We start from the raw sequence: 21,171 nt of genomic DNA on the forward strand, positions 1-21,171 counted from the left end.
AGTATATTGGGACTTCTTCCAAAGCAATATAATTGTGAGCAAAGTTGTTTGAGGTGGGGCCATATATATTTTTTCAAGGTGTTTGCATAAATATATTACCATTTTAACAGTGCGGTCCAACACATTACTTTTTTGGCCCTTGACCAGGCGTGGGTGAAGTAGAATTTAACACTGAAGTTATATACAATTTCTATTCAGGCACTGGCATATTCTGGCTAGGCCAATAAGGCCTACGGTAGCAGGGTGTCCCTATGACTCAATACCAGGTGGTAAGTTGCCATGTTGCGTGGTCAGGTTCCCTAGAGTTAGATTAGAAATTGCTAACTAGCCCTTTACACAATGGAAGACTGTTGCAAGCTTCCACAGCATCTCTTGCCCTGAGCTTTTAAGATGTGATTATGTCATGTCCTGCTGCTCATCACAAAGGTTACCAAATCACCAAAAATGTGTTGTTGTAAAACCAGTGTAATACACACGTAGCTCATATGAAAAGAGACAGCAGTGTTATTGAAGGATAATCCTCCCGCATCTCCATTTCCAATGGCTGTTTGTGTTTCAGTGCAGTTGAATTTGTGCTAAGGAAAAACAGTTAGGATCTGTCAGCAGGTACTATTTTCCTAGTGATGTGTGACCTCTGCAGACAGTTCATGCACACACGTTTAAAAGAATGTCAGTGGTCTCAGATTCAGCGTCAGCCCATAAGCATCTTATAAAAGGAGTTCGCAATTCACTGTCAGGCCCCTGCAGTTGAGTACAAATGATGGTTGGAGTGTCCTTTTAAACAGATAACTAGCACCTCTTTCAGTGCCATTCTTATATTACGCCGAGATATTGTGCTGTATGCAAAAGAATCTCTTTGCCCTTTAAATACAATGCTAAATAAGTGAAAGACATGTATTTAATGAACCACAAGAATAGAACTGTAGGCAATGTTGTTATTAAACCTTAGTAAATCCACAAAATGAGAACAATTTACAGAGCATGTGAAAAGTAAAAAATAACATATCAACAACATAATGTTCCTGCTACGTGGATCATGGTTATTATGTTGATAGAACCACCGAATTTTGCAACTGAATTACTTTTTATACATAAACAGCAAAGTTCCTATGTATCCTCTAACATCAGTCCTCGTGAATACAGTGCCCAAGGAAGAAGCTGGCCTTTTGATGTTGCAGACATATCAAATGAGGAAGGACGCAACACTCACATACTTCTTCTAAGTTGCTTGTTTTTTTTCATCAAGTAGCAGCTGTCATACCTTCCCTACACAGTGTTTTGTAGAAATAATATAATGATACACTGAGAATTAGGGCCTAGTCTAGGGAAACATCAGAGGGGGTAACATCAACATAGCGAAGAGCACTTGAATTCTGTTTATTTCCCTTCATGGTTTCCTTCCAAGTCGTTTGCACAATAGAACGCACGTATGATTTATATAACCCTTTCATGCTTCAGAAGGCTACTGTGATTTAGGAATTAAAAATAATGTATTCGCTATTTAATTTTTTTATAGTTAGTTACCAGATCGCACATCTCTGGGAAATTAATTCAGTTGCACTGAATGCAAAAGCAATTTGATTTCTGTAAGAACTTCCAACAGTTGCTTGACAGCATGTCAGAAGGGAAATGGTACTCTGGATCTTTTACAGCTTTAATGCAATTAGTAGACTTCTTACAGGACCTGATATTATTATGTTATCCATGAAATGCCCTACAAGAAATACTACAGTGTATTAATGACAATTAAAATTACTATTAGCCAAGGCAAGAAACAGCAATTCCACATGGACCACCAACCAGCAGGAGGTCAAAGTGGACCAGTCTGCTGTTAAATCTACTTCCACATGATGAAATTATGATCTATGTTTTTTGCTGGTTAAATCTGATCATTATTGTGTATCTTAAAAGTAAACAGATCAACTCACACTTTTCACTATACAATATGAAGAACATTCCTTGCTTCACCAGTACAGAAAAAGTTAAAATCATGATGTCATAACCCAGATTTAACATGCACATTTTTGGGAATTTAAATCACTAAGACTATATTTGTTCTGTAGATGACAAGCAGCCCTTTCTGGAAATGAACATACTCTATCCTGGTCAAGCACTGATAATTGAAGAGAAAGATGAGTTGGTCATCCCCTGTCGTGTCAGCTCTCCTGACTACAAGGTCGTCTTAAAGAAAGTAAGTAGAAGAACAAATAGAACATCAACAGGTCACTAACCTGCAAGTATATTCAGATGTTGGAGACGTAACCTTGTTTTAAATAAAGGTCATTTGGTGCGATGCATCAATGCCTGGTATTCATTGACAATACCACAATAGGAAGGATCCCTTTTGTAGAAATATGTCTAAAATAAAGGCTATTATAGAATGGAAGAATTGTAGGTCTAGCTTTTGGCTTCAGGACAAAGTGTAACATCTAAATGTATAGGACTAATATGCCCTGGACTTGCATATCAATTAAAATCTCAGAGCACCATGTATTGGCATCAAATCTCAGAGCAACCTGCTTACCACTGGAGGGTAAGAGAATTAGGATTAGAGAACTGAGAATGAGGCCTGTAATTCACCTTTAATATCTGAAAAAGAGTATAGATCAAGAGTACATTATTTCTCAGAATGTATTACCCTTTCTTCTAGAAACAATAAATTATTTTCTCTAAAAACATCAGGAAATAGCACCAGATTTCCTCCCATTGCTTAAGAAATCTCAGAATTTTACCGCAGTTTTGTCAAACAATGAGCTCAATACAATCTGTTGTAATTTAGTTTAAAAAAAAAGTCAATTAACAATAATTTAACTGTAAACAGTTTTCTTAACTTTCAAAAATATGTGTATAAGAAATAATTATATTTCTATTTTAATAGTTTAATAGTAATCATATTAAGGGAAACATGATGAAGGGCTTCCCGGCTGTGTCCTTTACAAATCCTCCATAACATAAAAGCCTAATCTGCATTGCCCAAATATGAAGCTAAATCAGGGAAGTGGAGGGGCAGCCCCCACTGGCAGAAAAGGGCATGGAGAGTGGGCAGAATTGATGTAGAACATGTTAAACAGCATCCCACATCCAGAGAGACAACCTTTCAACATTGCCAGATGTTGTAGGGTTCAATTAGTTCTTTTCCCAAGCGTTGATAGTTTTGCAGTCAATTTTCTAGAAATCCAGGAAGGCAGTGATGCTGAGGAATATACTCCACAGACAGTTGTAGGTTTTTGCAGAACAATAAATAGTATTTATTAATGTTAATATCTTAAATAAGTGTTGGCCAACTCACAGATCATGTAGGAGAAATCCAGGAATAATATTTATTTATTTAATTAATTAAAAAAGAGGCTTTATAGAAGTAGCATGGTGAAGTGTTTTAGCAGATGGTTTAATAGACATTGTCTATTAAAGAAATTAAAGCCCTGATCAATTTTAATTCAGTGTGCTTTCTAGTATAAATTCAACAGTAGGTGGATCTGGAGATATTATAGCCTTGCCTTATAGATGAGTCAGAAACAACCTTTAACATGAGAGTTAATCCAAAGAGTCTGCTTAATTGAGGATGTGGTCATTAATCAGGAATCCCTCTAAAAGCAGCAGAGGATTTTTATGCACAAACCAAGTGTCACAATACATATGTGCATCTTTTCCAATACATCTTAGAAATCTAGAAAACTATGAGTTTTCTGTGGTCTCAGCTCTCTGTTCATAGCAGAGATCTTTTCTCCTCGTCTTTCTTGTATATCTACAGTAGCCATGTCTTTGAACTTGACCAGATTGCTCCAGAGGTTACAGGTATGGCAGCTGGTTACAGGTATGGCAGCTGGTTCCAAGCCACTTTTGCCAACCATTCACCTACTCACGCCCACCTATCTCCCATGACCTGGCTCTGCTCAACATATTTGTCCCTATGACAGCTTCCAGTTTAGGGTCTATATTTATCTGAAGATTCCTTTTTCAAACATTTAAGAAGACTGCCAAGGATACAGCTTGGAATGTGAGAATATAGAAATGGGCAATGAGTTAAAGCTTCCATAAAAATATGTGTTTTATGAGTGTGAGAAAGTTGTGTTCCGTACAGGTTAGTGATTCCACAGAAAGAGGCAATTCAAGGTGACATCACACCAAGAACAAGAGCAGAAAGGCTTGTTATGTAGGAAAAACAGAACTTTATAGAACCAATTGTATGTGCTGAACATAAACTGTTTCTAACTAAGCTAGGATCATTATTGTCCTCTGTCAAGCTAGTGTCATCATACGTATTATCTGTGCAAAATATATAATCTGTTTATTTAAAAAGGCAACATAGCACAGGCAACAACAATGTTGTTTTAGTAATACATTTTTGGTTTTGTATTATCTGAAGATATTTTAAAAAAGGTACAATGTGTAAAAAATGCAATAACTTTGTACTAGTATTTATGTATTTCTGATCATAGTTGCTCTCTGAACATTCGAAAGAATCTTTAATATCATCCAAAAGTAGAGAATCTGTGTAATGATAGTGATAGTGGGCTAAAAGTGGATCTGTGTAATGATCACCCTGAAACCTTATATCAGATGGATCTATAGTGGACATTTCCCACCTTGAGATCGCCTATATACTATAGGTGCTATACTACTAATATATTATAGTTAATATTTTTTTTTTTTTTTTTTTCTTGTTTTGACGGCATTTCCAGCCATAAATTGACTCTCATGTTTCATTACATTTTGGGCATGTTTCTATGTTTGTGCTTGTAAAATCTGTTGAAATTGGCAGGACATTCCAAGAGGAATTTTCAGCTGAACGATTACAATTTTCATGTTCTGTTGTTTTGTTAGTAGTGAGAATTGACTTAGACACATTAACTTAACTACATGTTTAACGATGAAACAACTCTCTGTTTTGCTGGAGGTTAGGCTATTTCTGCATTCCAACTCCAATATTCTTCAGCTTGGTATGTGTTTCCCATTTCAGTGATATTAAATGCACAATGAAACATATACAGCCTTGTTTAATTTAATATACTGTTTTTACCTTCATTAAATTGAAACTTTTACTTGTTTACAATAGCCCAATAAAAGTTAGATATATGTTATGATTATATTTATTTTCAGCAGATTTAATAATAATAATAATTTCACTTACCCCTAAGTTTTGTTAAAATGTGTTAATGTAATAGAGGTTAAACAGCCAGTCAAAATGTAGTGAGTTGTTGGAGGCACTTATTATGATCTAAGCATAGTGTAAACCTCAGTGGTTGAAGACCAGTTATTTTTAGTTACATAGTTACATAGTAAATAAGGTTGAAAAAGACCTAAGTCCATCACGTTCAACCCTTCTACCTAACCTTCCTACTCTTGAAGAAGAAGAAGGCCAAAAACCCTAATTAAGCTACTTCGAATTCTGCCATCAGGGGAAGAAAATTCCTTCTTGACTCCAAAAGGCCATCGGGTGTCAAATTGGATCAAGAAGCTCTAAAATATTAATGTAATTCTATTTATAGCCCTGTGTGTCATGCCTTTCTAAACAAATATCCAGACCCCTTTTGAAGGCAACTGTAAAGAATCCCTTCCTTTGTCGTCCATGAAATCTCTGCTCTTCCATTCTCGGAGGGTGACTTCTTGTTTTTTGTACATTTCTGTTGATGAACAGGTCACTGAAGAGCTCTTTATATATAGGCCCTGAATATATTTACATAATCTTATCATATCCCCTCTAAATTGCCGTTTTTCTAGTTTATATAATTTTAACTTTTTTAGTCTCTCTTCATAACTAATATTCATAACTAATATCTTCCAATCCCCTTGTTAATTTTGTAGCCCTCCTTTGCATTTTTTCTAGTTCCATAATGTCCTTTTTAAGGACCAGTGCCCAGAATTGTACCGCATATTCAAAGTGAGGTCTTACCATTGACCTTTAAAGAGGCAAAATTATATCCTCCCGTGAATCAATACCCTTATTGGCCCTTGCAGCTGCTTGCTGGCATTCCGCACTATTGCCAAGTCTGTTGTCTACCATTATTCCCAAATCCTTCTTATTGGTAGTTTTCCCCAGGGATATTCCATTCATAGTGTAGATTGCATTATTATTTTTACCATAATGCATAACATTGCATTTATCTATGTTGAACCTCATCTGCCACTTGCCCACTCAGTCCTCAACTATGTCTAAATCCTCCTGCAAAGAAGAAACATCAAGATTAGTCTGAATTACCTTGCCTAATTTTGTGTCATCAGCAAAACCTGTGACATGGCTCTCAAGTTATCATTGCCTTTCAATTACCACAGAGCTTGTCCACTTTGCTCTTGAGATATCAGTGATGTCACACGCATTTTCCTACAACAGCTCATACAATGTTGTTTAACAACCTATTTTGACTTTTCAAATATCTTAAACATTTACTGCAAAATAGCAATACACAATTACATGAACACGTTAAAACTTACTGGTAAAAAAGGAGAAGAGAGACGTGCTCTAGCAAGCTTACAACCCATTTGGAGTTTGAGGTGGAATTATATAAATGTTAACATTCAACGGTTGACAGTCACCTAATTTAGCAATCCTACATTAATAACAGAATGTAGACTGAGCACATTTGTAATAGTCAATCTACTAAAAAGATGTACATCCTTTTACTTACACAATAATAATAATTTAGTAATAAGTAAGTCAGATTCTATGGCTGATATTTGACATGGTCTGTTCTGGAAGTATTATGAGGTATAGTGTGTGGCCTTGGTTATCTTGGCGGTTGAATACTAAAGTATTGGGTTAGTTGCACAAGCAACAATGTACATTGCACACAAGTACAATACATTGTTGTCTTCTGTTACCTTATAGGATCTACTTCTTTGGTAAAATGGTTTTATTATTTCTTAGCATATCTGCAGAAAAACACATTCAAGCGCATTCATATTATATATTATATTATACTATATATATTCATAATATGATATATTTTAGAAAGTATTACAATAACTTCCAAATCTTCAAATCTGTGATTAACTTAATAAGTAATGTAGTCCAAAAATCCCGAAAACCTTCAGCCGTTGCTCTCTTGCACCTCTGTTTCCTCGTATGGATTTCCCTCCTTGACATTTCAGGTATAAAGGCCCATTGGAGATGTTTTTTCTTCTACCTCAGGAAGTGATACTGGGTCGTGTGGAGACATTCAGTCGGCTTCCTGTGTATAGAGGAAACTCAGGAAGGGGAGTAATCAGGGATGGGTAAATTTAGAACATCCGATTTCAAAAGTAATTTGACAAACATTACCAGACAAAAAAGGAATCGCATTATTGTACGTTTATATTGTAGTAAACAGGACAGAATACTACAAAGCACTACGTGTATGATAATAAATACAGTTTTAACTTTTAAACCATGGAGGGTAGTCATTCATGGACATGGCATTCCATTCTGTACATCAGTTTCTAAAGGATCTGTCTCGTGATTGCACCAGAAGTAGAGAATTCCCATTTAACCGTTATAAACATCACCATATAAGCCATATTTATAAAGAGTGAAGAGTATATTTACATACATATTGGATGTAAATATTGGTTGATAATACAAGCTACACATTTTCGGTAACATGGCATAGATGTTTCAGGCCACCTTTTGATACAAAAATAATGTTAAAGGGTGCTTCAGGACTCACTGACACATGTTTTGTAGGTTTTTGCTCAATGCATGGTGCCCTGTCCCTTAAATGGACTCACGCAGACAAGATAGCTTAATAAGCGTATAATGGAAAGAGTATGTAGATTTCCTAAATAGTTGAATATAACACAGCAATCACAACATGAACTAAATATTTTCCAGTTTTGAAGAGGCACGTTTTTAGAGAGGATGTTAAGAGACTCTGGACAATATGTTGGCACCTTAAGGTGGATTCCACGCATAGTGTATGACTCTGGAGAAATCTTACTGACGTTACTAATAGGAGGTTAAAGAGTGTTGGGGATCAGTTTTTAGAATTTTGTTTTTCATTTGTAAATTGTGAAATGTGTATATTTTTAGCCGTGTCAGATAGACCATAACGCAAAAAGTAAATTCCCCAGTCATGCCTATTAGAGAATGGTAGATGTGTTGTGTCCAGACACTGGCTTCGGTTGTTGTAGCTGTATCACGAGTACCCTACAGCTCAGAATGAAATTGATGAGAACTGTCGTGCTGACAGCTTTTGCTGAGTGACAGCTCCTTAGGGAGGAACAGTGTATTAGTTTTGGACGAAAACCTGGATTAGTAGTGTAAGGCTGCAGAGAGCCTCCCTATTTTCCCAATACACTAGTGCAAGCATAAATAAGGGAGGAAATATGGAATCAATTAAAGTGAGGGAGGTTAATGAGAGTGCTATGTGCTGTCACTTATAGACCTTTGCTTGTGTATTTGGGATAGAAGTGGAGGGAATTTCTCTCTCTTTATTTTAATAATGATACTTTGATCAAAAATATTTTTTCACACATAACCTACATTATATACTAGATATTGTTTTGATGTTATTTGATTAGGCATCAAATAACATCAAAACGATATCTAGTATATAATGTAGGTTATGTGTGAAAAATTATTTTTGATCAAAGTATTATCCGGTGTCTTATCACCATAGCAACCCATGCAATAGCTAGACTACAAGAACACAACATTGGTTACTATGGTGATAATGTCACTTTTGAAACACCAGAATCACTTTTTACACATACTGGTAAATCCGATTAAATGAAAACACAGGCTGTTCATCTTTTTTTTTTTGAACAGGACACAAGTTGTTCTGGCCTGTGCAATTCATAAGGGGTAATTTATGAAAAACAGTCAAAAGCCTGGTACAAGAAGAATTAATTTTCATATCAACTGTTAATATGACTTTATTATTGGGGGATGGCTGATGAAGGGGTAAGGTGGTTATTGCTTCTGAAGTCTTATCAATAAACTTCACAACATACTGCATAATTATACTGTAAAGATATAAATATGTATTGTATGGTTCCTTGCTATAGGAAGGAGGAGAATGATGAAAGGGTGCAGGTGTAGGCTGCCTACTCTCCCAAACCTCTTCTTTTGACCTCACACATTTTAACTCCCCTACCCACGATGGTGATCACATCCTGGGCCTTATTTTTTCTACCATGTGCTCTCTCACTAACTTCCCTTATCCCCCTTTCTGATCACTACTTCATATCCTGCTCTCTAACATTGCCCCTTACTCATTCCCTTTCCTCCCAACAGCTTTGCCTAACCAGAGACGCCATGTCCTAACCTTGCTACCCTCTCTTTAACTCCACCCTCACCTCTGCTCTTGAGGTTGTAGCCTTAACTACTGTTCGCTCTTTACGTCACTCATGTTTCCAACCCTGAGACACGTCACTAAACTGACACTTCCAACGTTGTTCCCGCATTCCCGAATGTAGTTTGCAGAAGTCTCATTCTAAGTCTGATTTCTTGCAATATAAATTCATGCTATGTTCCTAATACGCTGGCCTCACCCTTGCTAAGGAAACCTACTTCACCTCCCTTATCTCTTCCCTGTCTCATGAACCTAAACTTGTCTTTAGTATTTTAAATGTTTTGCCTCACAACTAACCCTTCCACTAACCATACTGCCTCTGACTTTGCCACTTTGCTGCTAGTATAATTAATAAAATTGAATTTATCAGATGTGAAATATCTTCACTCCCCCTGCTGCCCTTGCCCTCCCTCTGCACTCTCCCATACACTGAACTCTTCTTCCTCTTCTACATTAAACCAATTCTCTCTTGTCACTGAAGACGAGGTTCATGCTATTCTTCCCTCTTGTCCAACCACATGTCCCCTCGATCCAATCCCATCTTACCCAGTTTCTTTTTTCTATTCTTGTCTCTACATTATCTCATATCTTCGACCTCTCCGTCTCTACTGGATCTGCCCCATCCTCCTCCCCTGTACCCAACTGCTCTGTCCAACTACTCTGTCGCATCTCTCTGCTTCAATCTACTTCTTGTTTACCTGTGATTGAACCCTAGATCAGGCCTGAAAGTGAGTCAGAATGAAGGACTTGAGTCCTCAAAAAATGATACAATTTGCTGCATAGATATGACACATTATCTGCATATATGACTTGTACTAGCACTTACCTTGTCAAGCAGAACCTACAATTATAACTGTCTTTTGTAATCTCGGTATAATGAATTTTCTGTTTCCTTCTTGCACAGTTTAGTGGAGCAGAAGTACAAGAATCAGGAATGATATGGAACCCCAAAAGAGGATTCATCATATCTCAACCCTCATATGGACTAAGTGAATTGCTAAAATGTGTTACAGTGGTGAATGAAAAGGATTTTTTCTCCATATACATGCGAAATTGGGGTAAGCAACAAAAACTTTATTATTTGTTTTGTAGACAAAGCATAGAATATGATTTTATTTCTTGCAGATTGCTAGATCCCATAACAAACAGAAAAAACATATATCTATATACCTAGGGACTTTCTGGTGTTTCCCCATAGTCTCCAGGTGAAGCGCCACTTCTCTCGGTCATGGTAAATGTTCCAAGTTGTAGGTGGTACATGCGAGTTGTCGATCATTTATCATGTCCATGATGTAATCGAATTCTATGTAATCGAAAACTTGTATATTAGTACATTAATTAATGTAAGGGTATGCAATCTCAGTCTTAACTTGTTAGTGAATAGACCCTCTATGGGAAATTATCTAAACTAATTGGACATTTGCCATAGATTCCTGTGAATTATTCTGTAACATGATAACCAGAGATAATAATCGCAAAAAAAGCTTATAATGTGCTTGATACTGTGGTGCATTAACTAATATTTATTTAATATTCTTCCTACAAGCAATTTGCATTCTTGAAATGTTTTGCTTTCTTTGAAACTGGTAATTTCAAATGAGTTAATGGCATCTATTTATACAAAATATTTAAGAGACAGCAAGCAGTGAAATGGGACTAAAATGTTTCTAGCCTGTTATTACACAAAATGTTATTGCCAAAAGCAGTGATTGACATTCTGATTCCCGGCTGCTGTGTAGTACAACCCCTATCATTCTTAGTTAAATATAAATTTGAGCACAATGTGAGTTGTGGTCCCACCTAACTGGTGTGTCCTTCTGACTTGAGAAACATGAGTTTAGGCAGAACAGTGAATACTCCATGAAGTGGTCTTATTATTATTATTAACTTTTATGTATTTAGCGCCAACAATTTACGCAGCACTTAGATTTGTATAACAAGCACTAGCCAGAAAAGGTTGAACACTCAAACTGCTGAATTATCACATAATCTTAATTCACAGGATTTGAGTCCATGATTACTGTCTATCCTTTTGATTAGGGAGGTCAGTGAAAGTGTCTTTAGGAAATACTACGAATACGAATAATTAAAAATGACAGCATTAAGTCATCAATGTGAAATATGAATCAAGTAATCTCAACACAATTAGCTGTCCAGCCATGATATATATAGCTTGTCTATTTCTAAAGCCTGATATTCATGTCACATATGTTGCTTCCTTAACATTGCAGTCCGAACGAATACAGTGATTGAGGATGTGACAGCAAGTAATGTTAAAGTGTTGGTTGGGGACCCATTGACACTGAACTGCTATGGAAAGAGCACCTTCAATAATAGGGTGAACTTGGAATGGGTACACAAAGGGAAGGTGAGTAAAGACACATTATAGAAAATCAAAACAGACGTCCTTAACATGCAGAAAATGTGATACATGTGGAGGCATTGAGTTGGTTTTGAAAGTGTACATTAGATTCACAATTTCATTCTTCAAGCTTCTCTTTCGATTTTCTTGGTTCTCTAATTAGGACGCCTGAAAAACTGATTGATCTGCTTGCTATTTTCATACTCTCTGGGTTTGTCCAGGAGGCTCCAAGATTTAGTGGTTCTTATTAGGCCTCCAGAGAGCCCTTAAAGTCTGGTTGGGTCTGGCTGTGGCAACTTCCTTCCCGACGCCTACCTACCTTTCTAGTCCAGCCCCACCCCAGTTCATGGCTAGACTCACCTGTTATTCACAGGTCATTTTTTACATATATATTTGATCCTTTGGTGCCATACAAGAGAAACTATTATTTGCAGCATATAATAAAAATAATAAAATTAAATTGTACACACAATGAGAGACTTGGCTACTCCATAGACTTTACTGTCAAAGCCAGAAGCTGAGAACTTTGTTAACATTATGGATTTTTTAAGAGATTGACTAGAGCAGCAGGTCAACTGAGTGCAGATCACACACATATGGTGCAACCGTGCAAGTTTGCTTGTGGTCCTTCTGCCCAAGTAACTATACCTTTATTCCAGTTAAAATGTTTAGATGATAGTTTGAACCATTACTTCAGAGTTTATGAAACATGGTTTCTAGGTTTTCCCAATTATAGAATGAATGTTATGGAAATGGTGTATACTCACAAGGTGCGAATGAAGTACTGTGGTTACTGAAAAAAATGTAAATCAGTTAAGCATTCTAGTTGAAAAAGATGAAAACCAGACACTTCCTGTATCTATTATTGCTTGGCTTCTCTACACTTTGTTATGATCTGTGTATCCAGAATATCAAATTATTTTTATATAACATTCTGGGATTCCTCTGTGATGTGGACATTATAAACTAATCTGCAGGGCAGAGACATCAAGCACCATAAGAGATAATATTACGCAGTGGAAACAGACCTACTGAATAATACAATATATACTCGATATTAATTTTTATTTTGTCAACCCAGTGCTATATTTATGGGGGCCCTTGCCATTAGTTCTCATGGAAATTATAAAATGGAGGTGTGGACATACAGGTGAGATCTGAGCCAACTGACAGCTCTGGTGGATCAGGACACAAATAGCAGATTGACATGTTCAAGTCAGTTTTTAGTATCAACCGTCTGCAGGTTATGTTTGACAATACAGCTCTATTGGCTATACTCCATGATGGCAGCCCTGAGTTTCATTATGCCACAATATATTCAATTTACTCTCATCTGACAAAACAGTGTTATTTGAATGTTTACTGGAACTTCCCTTTTAAACCTTCTACGTCAATAAAAATGTATGTATTTAAAAAGCTATCGAACATATCTAACTGTGCAGTCAGAGAAGCTCCATGGTGCAATTTGTAATAGGATGGGTTCTTTTTTGTTTACGTTCCTCAGGGTGTACTTTCTAAACTAATACCGGATGAGACTGATCCTAAGTACAAGGCAAACCAAAAGCTTTATATTAAGCATGTTAAGATGGAAAACCAGGGTGTGTACACTTGCAGAGATTCTTTCGACCATACTGTGTCTAAGGATATTGCCATAACAGTTTTTGGTGAGTACCTGAGTCCCTCAACATTTTGATCAATGCACTTTAGCCTTCAGAAAAGTTACCGTTCTTAACTCAATTTATTTTAAATAGTTGTCCCTTTGGTATCACGGGTTTACTAAAGGCAGTGGTTTGAATCTATGTACAGAGAGGGAAAAGACATTGACCAGATGTCCCCATTTTCTTGGGACATTTCCCAGACAGCCTATGTTTGGACTGGCCATTAAACATGAGGCAAAAAGCCCAGGGCCCAGCTACACTAATGGTCAAATGCATGATGTCAAACATATTTGCACAGTTATGTCATATTGTCAATGCCCTGGCTGTTGGCTTAAACAATGATGAAAATGCTATCAGCTCAGACGGTTTGCTGGGTATGAGTGCATTAAAATGTTTTATAACCCTAAGAGTCACAATAATGTTGAGGTAAACAGCAAAGCAAATAAAAAGGTGAAAACAATTTGCTATTTAAAATGAACGGCAGGGATCTCCAAATAGTATTTTTGCTTACAATGTAATTTGGTGGCCATGTCTTGTCCAAGTCACTATCGTCTGCATCACATGTGTCAAATTAAATTAAAAAACCTTACAAATGTATCATCTTTACCAGCTTTTTTTATTTCCAAATCTTTCCAAATTTAATGGTAAGGCCTGTAATTGGGTTTGCACTAAATGTTGGCCTCCTACTGAAATAGCATTTTTTGCAGCATTTGTTGTGAAGGAAATGGGATAAACTAGATTTCAATGTCTCCTGTTAACAACTGAACAGCCTATTCCTGTTTTTCTTCATTTTTCCAGCGGCTCAAATAACCACATAGACTACATGACATTCTATCAGAAAGAATGGCGCCCTCCATTTTTACACATCCTAGAAAATAAAATAAATACGTTTGGAATTTTCTGTCTGGAAGATAAGAATCACATTAAAAGCATAAGAGTGGTTTCCTAACAGGTCACATCACCAAAATGTTTATTTTACAATGATGTAGGGAGACTGTAACTTTAAAAACAACAGTCCCTCAATTTTGTGTGGCAATTTGTTTCTATCCATTTTCAGATTTTATTTTATCACTTCCTTTCCCATTCCCTCTATATTTTACACAACTGTGGGTTGGCAGGAGAAAAGTATATAACCTTCATTAATGTCCGTAGGTAGCAGAGCAGTAAGCGCTGAAGAAATACAGCCTTCTCTTATGAAAACAGGAGTATTATCCAGCGGAAAGCAGATGAAAGCGATTGCCTGAGAAATCAGGTTCTAGTTTCACTGATTTATTTTAGCAAGCAACAGCATCTGCTCACATTATTATCGAAAATCAATGTGTGCTTTTGCCCTCTTCACGCTCAGCACCCTAGGCCGTCACCACACATGGCTTTAAAAAAACAGTACACTTGTAATTAGAAAATGCAGAAATATAGATAAGTCATGTGTGATCATAATAATATTTAACTAATACCGTCTGGTTAGGAGTTGCAGTATTTTCTATAGGGCTGTTGGTTCTGAACTGAAATGTTTTGCTGCACTTGTGGCTTCCAATTACATATCTGCTCAAAGAGTTATATTCAAAAAAATTTAAATTCGATTTTTATGATTTTCTTAGAAAAGCCTTTCATAAACATTATACCTCCAAAGAGGCATGTGCATGATGTTACTGAAGGACGCAAAGAATTCAAACTGTCCGCTCGAGTCCACGCATTCCCGCTGCCTACAGCTTCCTGGTAAGTCAGTTTTCTATACTGAAATTGTAAAATTGGTGATTTAGGAATGGGGGGGAAGAAGGTATCATTGAATGTCACGAATAAATCTTTTCCATGCCCCTCTTCTGTCTTGAACAGGTTCAAAGATGAGGAGCTAATAGGAATGAACCATACATGTTACAAACCTGACCCAGATAGGTTCAGTCTCACCATTAAGAACCCAAGAGAAAAGGATTCTGGAACTTATACCATGGTCTTAACCAATGATCGACATGGAATAACAACTAGCTTTAACTTCACAGTGGTTGTGAATGGTAAATGGTGATTTTATATATATTTTTTTTAAAAAGTGTATTACCACGTAATAGTAGTAGAAATAACAAAGTAGAAAACTCCACTATTGCTTTTCTTCAGATATTAAATAAAGCAGAATCGTGCTTACAAGAACAATAAGGATACTAGTTGAAGAATGCTTAATGCATTTTGCGTCCGTGCTGGCACTTACTTATCAGCTCATGAGTGAGCGCCAGCACTGGTGTAAAATGCGTCAGCCAGTCTCCTTGTTCCTGTAAGCACGATTCTACTTCATTAACTATCTGACCAAAAGCTAGTGCAGAGTCTTCTACTTTTTTAAGTTGACTTTCGGTTGGTGCTACTTTGGAGGCACCTTTTTTACTCCCTACACCCTGCAGGATCAAAAAGGCTTCTGAATCCAATTGCATTTAATTGTCACCTTAATGTTTGTTAACCAGCAAAAATACAAGATGACACAGAACACAGAAACTTATTATATGTCGTAGCTATTTGCTCTATATGTATTTAATATCACTAAAAAGCAGGTAGATTGTGATCAGAGTACATTAGCCATTAGAACAGTGTCTTCACTACACATAACACTACACTCAGAGCAGATGATTCTATATAATGGAAGGATGTTTCAAAATAAGGGGCTAGAGCGTTCCTTTAACTATACAAAACATAACCTATTGGCATAGCTCTACCCACTAACAATGTCAATATTTAAAAAAGTCTCTGCAGGGTTAAAAGAATATAGGTTTACGTCCAAATTACTACTCTGAATGTTTTTATTCAGGCTTGACCTCTTGCTGCCTTTGAGGATATTCTTCTTTGAAGTTAGCCCTAGACTTACTCTTTGCATATTCTTCCTGTCTATCTTTAGCGTACCCTCAGTACTAACTCTTAAAATGCAACATATGGTTATATTAAGTCACTGGAACATAAAATAACAAACACTAAATGTGTATGTATACGATAAGTTCAAATATTTATGAGGAAAGTGCAGTACTCCTGAATTTCTGTGCAGGGAATTGTGTATTCAGAAAACAATCATCTTTTTTTCCTAAGTGGGTGATCCAGTGCTGATCTCTATATATATTGGTGACGTTACAGATAAGGCCAAGTCTGAGAATGTACAGTACCTGTTCTCTTTTAACTGCCACAGATGGGAAAGAGGGGAAAACAGGCTGTGGCTGAAACTGCCAAGTTCCTGACTCCCAAAAGGATTATAAAAACCTGCAAATTAACCTGTTTTGTATTATGCCTGGACCTCATCATCCTTTTTAGTTCCAGCAAATGTCTTCAGCATTTTACCCTTTGAGTGCCTGAGCTGGATGTTTTCTAACACAAAGGAAGTTCAAACGTATGAGTCAAAAATGGCTTTCAATATGTTGTTACTCAATTTCCTCCCTCAATGGCCCCATGGCTTCATGGAAATCATGAAATAAGATGAGGTCAAGTAAGAAAGGAAGGAAAACATTCTTAACCTTTTTTGAAAGTGTTTTCAATAGATTATGTGAAATCTTAGAGGGATAAAGTGTCATAAATACAGTGGGTGCAGCCAGTTCCACCCTCTCTGCGTGTCCCGTGACCCGTGTATCTGGTGATGTGCTAAGGAGCAAAGAATTCTGTACCTTCAGCATAGGTCTCTCTCCTTCTCCTAGTCTTTGTGCTTGTATAGGAATGTCATTACCCAGAAGGGGTTGTTCAGTCCCCCATCCAGCATTGCTATCTTTATGGAGTGCATTACAAGAGAAGAGTGCAAATGGGCCTGCTACAAAAGAGATCTGTGACCTCCCAAACTGGCATTATGAGAAATCATTATACTGGGAAACCTGATGGCCCAATAGAGTGATCTGTCCCTAATAATGTTTCAGTACTGGACACTCAGCAGGTCACACCGCTGTGAAGACACAAATTCATTTCATATTTTACATCTATGTTAATTAAATAGCTGTGTTTTAGAGGACATCCTAAAAGCTTGTACTGTTTAGGAGTAGTTGTCAGGGAATACTTATCAGGTTCTCGTGAAAGCTTTTTTTTTTGTATTTAGCCAAACAGGGTGTTATAATGTATTTATATTTTAGAAAGGTTGTACGACCTAGGATACATTTTCCAGAAAGATTCCAAATAGGAATTTAGAGGAACAGCCATGTTAGCCAGGAAATATAAAGCATGATCTAGTATGTGGTATTGTTTCTTTTTGGTACAAAAAAATTTGTAATGTGATCATGAAAATATATTCACCTTAAGCACAGTGGCTCCACCTAAAACTGTATAACCTTCCACCCCGAAAGGATGTTTCATTATTACAGGAGGATGTTTGTAAAGGAATCATTTTGTGATGATAAGAAAGTTTGCCAGCTTAGTCTGTTTGTGCGAACAAGACAGGACTATCTGCCTCTTCTATTTACTTCTCATCTCCCTACGGGAGTCAAACCCTAGCTGTACTTGGAAAAGGAAACTGTTTACTTTCCACTTTGGAATATCTGTTTTTAGAAACAGACAAGTGGATGCATTTTATCCGTGAGGGATCATTGCAAAGGTTTCATTCACTTTGACTGAAGTGTCAGTTCAACTTGTCTACCTGCTGTTTCAGTATAATTTGGGATATTGTTCTCGTTTTGGCTCTCCAGCCAGTCATTCCTTGGATGGGTGGATTTGTTCCATGTGTTTGTCCATTTTCAAATATAACCAAAAGAACAAGTGGGTCTAAAAAATATGTTCAGATATATAAAAAGTAAAATATATAAAAAGATGAATGAGGATTAAAAGAAAAAGACAAATAGAGGAGCACAACTAGTATGTCTTTGGTTATCTTCCTCTAACAGTAGCAAAGACATGTAATTAACTTAATTGGGAGGTATAGTAAATAAAGTATCCTCTAGGAAGATTGCACAGTTTGTTAGCCCAAAAGAGAATTCATGGCTAAGTAATCAATGTAAACCTTGATTAATGAATCCAGCTGTGTGGCAATAAGAGCATAAGATATCTCCTGGTACCATTGCACCATGACCTTAAACTTTGAATATAATTTTGATTAATAATTGGTGGGGCTGTATACAATCTTGATAGTGATCATATATTGTCAACTGTAAAAGAGAACAACATTAGTTTTATTAATTGTTTTTTCACTCCCATGAAAGGCTGGGATGGAAATACTAGCATATGTTTTGCTGTTTTCTTGGTGGTGGAGTGCCAAAGAACAGGAGGTGAGCCTGAAGACACATAGCAATACTTTATGCCTGGCAATGGATACTCCCAATCCAATCTTGAGGACAAATAATTGCAATCCATCTAGCTCCAATGGGTCTCGGATTCACAGCGCATACCCCCTGCCTTGGAAAATAATAAATACATGATTTTAAAATCATCCAAAGCCTGCTGCTGCAGAGCTCTGGTTAGCACTAAGGAATGCATACGTTGTACTAACCAAAAGCAGAAGAGTCAAAATATGTGTGGTAACGCTTAACTGTTACCATGTTGATAAAACTAAGCACTTCGCAAAATGATAATCCGTTAATAATCCATTACAAAGACTCTATGGAATAATTATCCTCTTGGAAACAAATTAATTAAGTACTATGTTTTATAATGAAATCACTTACCAAGCGGTGGCCTGTTCTATAGAGGACTATGGAAGAAATCACCAATCCACCAAGACTCTAACCTGTTATTGCTATTTGCGTAGGGTTTCGTTAGTTATATTAACATTACAAAACTAATATTGTTATTATTGTCTCAGTGATTTTACAGTAAATATTAGAAGATTGGAGAGTTTGGTTTCTCTGTCAGTATACCCATCCATTGGCCACGTCTGTAATTTTTTTTTATAATATTTCAGTAGCAAACAGTATACGGAAAGTATAATTTTTCACCGTAGAGTGTGCGATTTTAAATTAGTTAGTAGCGTTACAGCATCCAGACCTGTATTTTACACTTTGACGCCGAGAGCTTTCTGCAGACAGAGCTCTCAGCGTTGAAAGGCAGATGTTCAAAATTCCTGGTGACACGCCTGTCCCGGCTGGCTTGTAACAACGTCAGCTTTTAACACATCTCACAAAGGGAACAAAAAAAATCAAAGAAACGTGCCATGTGCAGACACCTTCCAAAGTCCTAATTAACAAATAAATGACAGCAATTTTCACTCTGGCCTCTCAAAACATGGGATGCCTAAAGGCAGATCTCTGAGCCCTGACCTCTCTCTGTCTCTCCCTTTGATGTACAGACAGTTTGTATGGAAGAAAAAAAAACATTATGGTTTCATTATTACAAACATATCTGTTCTGAAATTAAAACTATTCTTCACACAATACACACACAAAAATCCAAAGAATGCGACTGAGTTTATTTTTAAATTTCCTCCCTTTGGGATAATTGTCTGCCATAAGATAGAAAGCCACTAACTGACTATTATGCGACTACATCTATTAGAGGGTCGTAAATGGTTATAAATTGATTTAATACAAAGTAGCACACTAGCAGAGGTTCAAAAATATGGTGGCAAAGTTATTAACCATAAGAGATTAGTTATTAATCATAGACAGGGGGGATACTAAATTTGGACCAAAGCATCAACACAGATTTAGAATGTTTTCCCTACTACTAGTTATTATATATATATATATATATATATATATATACATACATATATATATCTACATACACTGTTTATATACTTGAGCTATAAAAGCAGTATTTGATCTATGCGCGCACTCTCTGGTAGGTCATATACGTGTATCTGTCAGGTATATCTACAATCTCGCTACTTCTCAGTACGCTGACACAAAAGGGTTTATCTGACTTACTGATGCATTGCTTGGCCATCACTATTGAGTGGATAAACCATGCCGCAGGGCTGATTTGAACTGTTGAACCTTTAATTGAAAGGTATTCTCCCTAAGGAAAACATGTAGTTATTAGGTTTTCAGCTGCCTTTTGCTTTCAGTTGTCTGTGAGTTCTTATAGGAATAACTGAGGATCTTTTGGCTTAAGAACAGCTAATTTTGCTGATCATTTATATAACATGTCTTGCATGGGATCTGTGGATTAAAAGTGATTATAGAGGTATACCTGTGTGCTAAAATGGGCGTTTCTGAAGGGCAATAGTTAAAATGTAGTTTATATATTCAGTGTAAGACAGCTTATGATGATTGTAGTGATAAAGTTTCAAACCCATTGCTGAGGACTTTTCATGCCAGGAACACCTTAAGGCTGCCCATCTTCTAAACATTGAAACGTGTTATTTTAGTAATGCAACTTTTTGTCTATTTACAAGAGTAAGTGGGGTGGTTTTTGTCTCTTGCTTTTTCTCATGTTCTCTTGGTCTCCCAACTATTTGTTAGTTTCTCCCATACAACGTGAGCAACTTTTTACCATAATTCTTTGGAAAGAGAAGTAGCTTGCCCCCACTTTAAGACATCTAATAATATATTTTTCAGTTGAATAACATATTACATCCTGATTTTTGGTATATTTTGCTGAACTGGTTCCATTTTCTTGTTTAGATGTTTTTTTACTTACAATACCAAGGCTGACACTTTCTAATTCCATAAAGATGTAAATCTTAAAGACATGCGTTCTGGGTACCCTGACAATCAGCACTCGCCATCACACCAAACACAGTACTAGTTTGAGTTAGTATTTTACAGGCGTTTTAACCCTTTCTAGCACCTTTTATACAATCCCTGTGACAGCATTAATCATTTGTGCCAGGGGACAAGATCATATCTCCTATGTGCCCCCCTTTGGAGGGTAAGCCTTTCTTTGATGCCTAAATTCATGTCACACCTCGTGGCCATTTGCGTGCAAGAAAACTGTATGTATGTATGCATGTGTATGGTTGTTTATATACCTATGCATCTACCTATATACAGGTATTTTATATAGA

General features: G+C 36.6%; 1 protein-coding gene across 1 annotated transcript in view; it reads left to right on the plus strand.

The window, feature by feature from the left end:
* Window positions 1-21,171, plus strand: part of LOC128502662 (vascular endothelial growth factor receptor kdr-like) — an 89,984-nt gene that overhangs the window by 23,914 nt on the left and 44,899 nt on the right. The window contains exons 4-9 of the mRNA XM_053472539.1: window positions 2,064-2,191; window positions 10,174-10,327; window positions 11,501-11,637; window positions 13,136-13,295; window positions 14,888-15,005; window positions 15,123-15,298. Of these exons, the coding sequence (XP_053328514.1) occupies window positions 2,064-2,191; window positions 10,174-10,327; window positions 11,501-11,637; window positions 13,136-13,295; window positions 14,888-15,005; window positions 15,123-15,298 (873 nt within the window). The remainder of the gene's footprint in view (window positions 1-2,063; window positions 2,192-10,173; window positions 10,328-11,500; window positions 11,638-13,135; window positions 13,296-14,887; window positions 15,006-15,122; window positions 15,299-21,171) is intronic.

Source organism: Spea bombifrons, chromosome 8 (genome assembly GCF_027358695.1).
Source record: "Spea bombifrons isolate aSpeBom1 chromosome 8, aSpeBom1.2.pri, whole genome shotgun sequence".
Classification (NCBI taxonomy): domain Eukaryota; kingdom Metazoa; phylum Chordata; class Amphibia; order Anura; family Pelobatidae; genus Spea; species Spea bombifrons.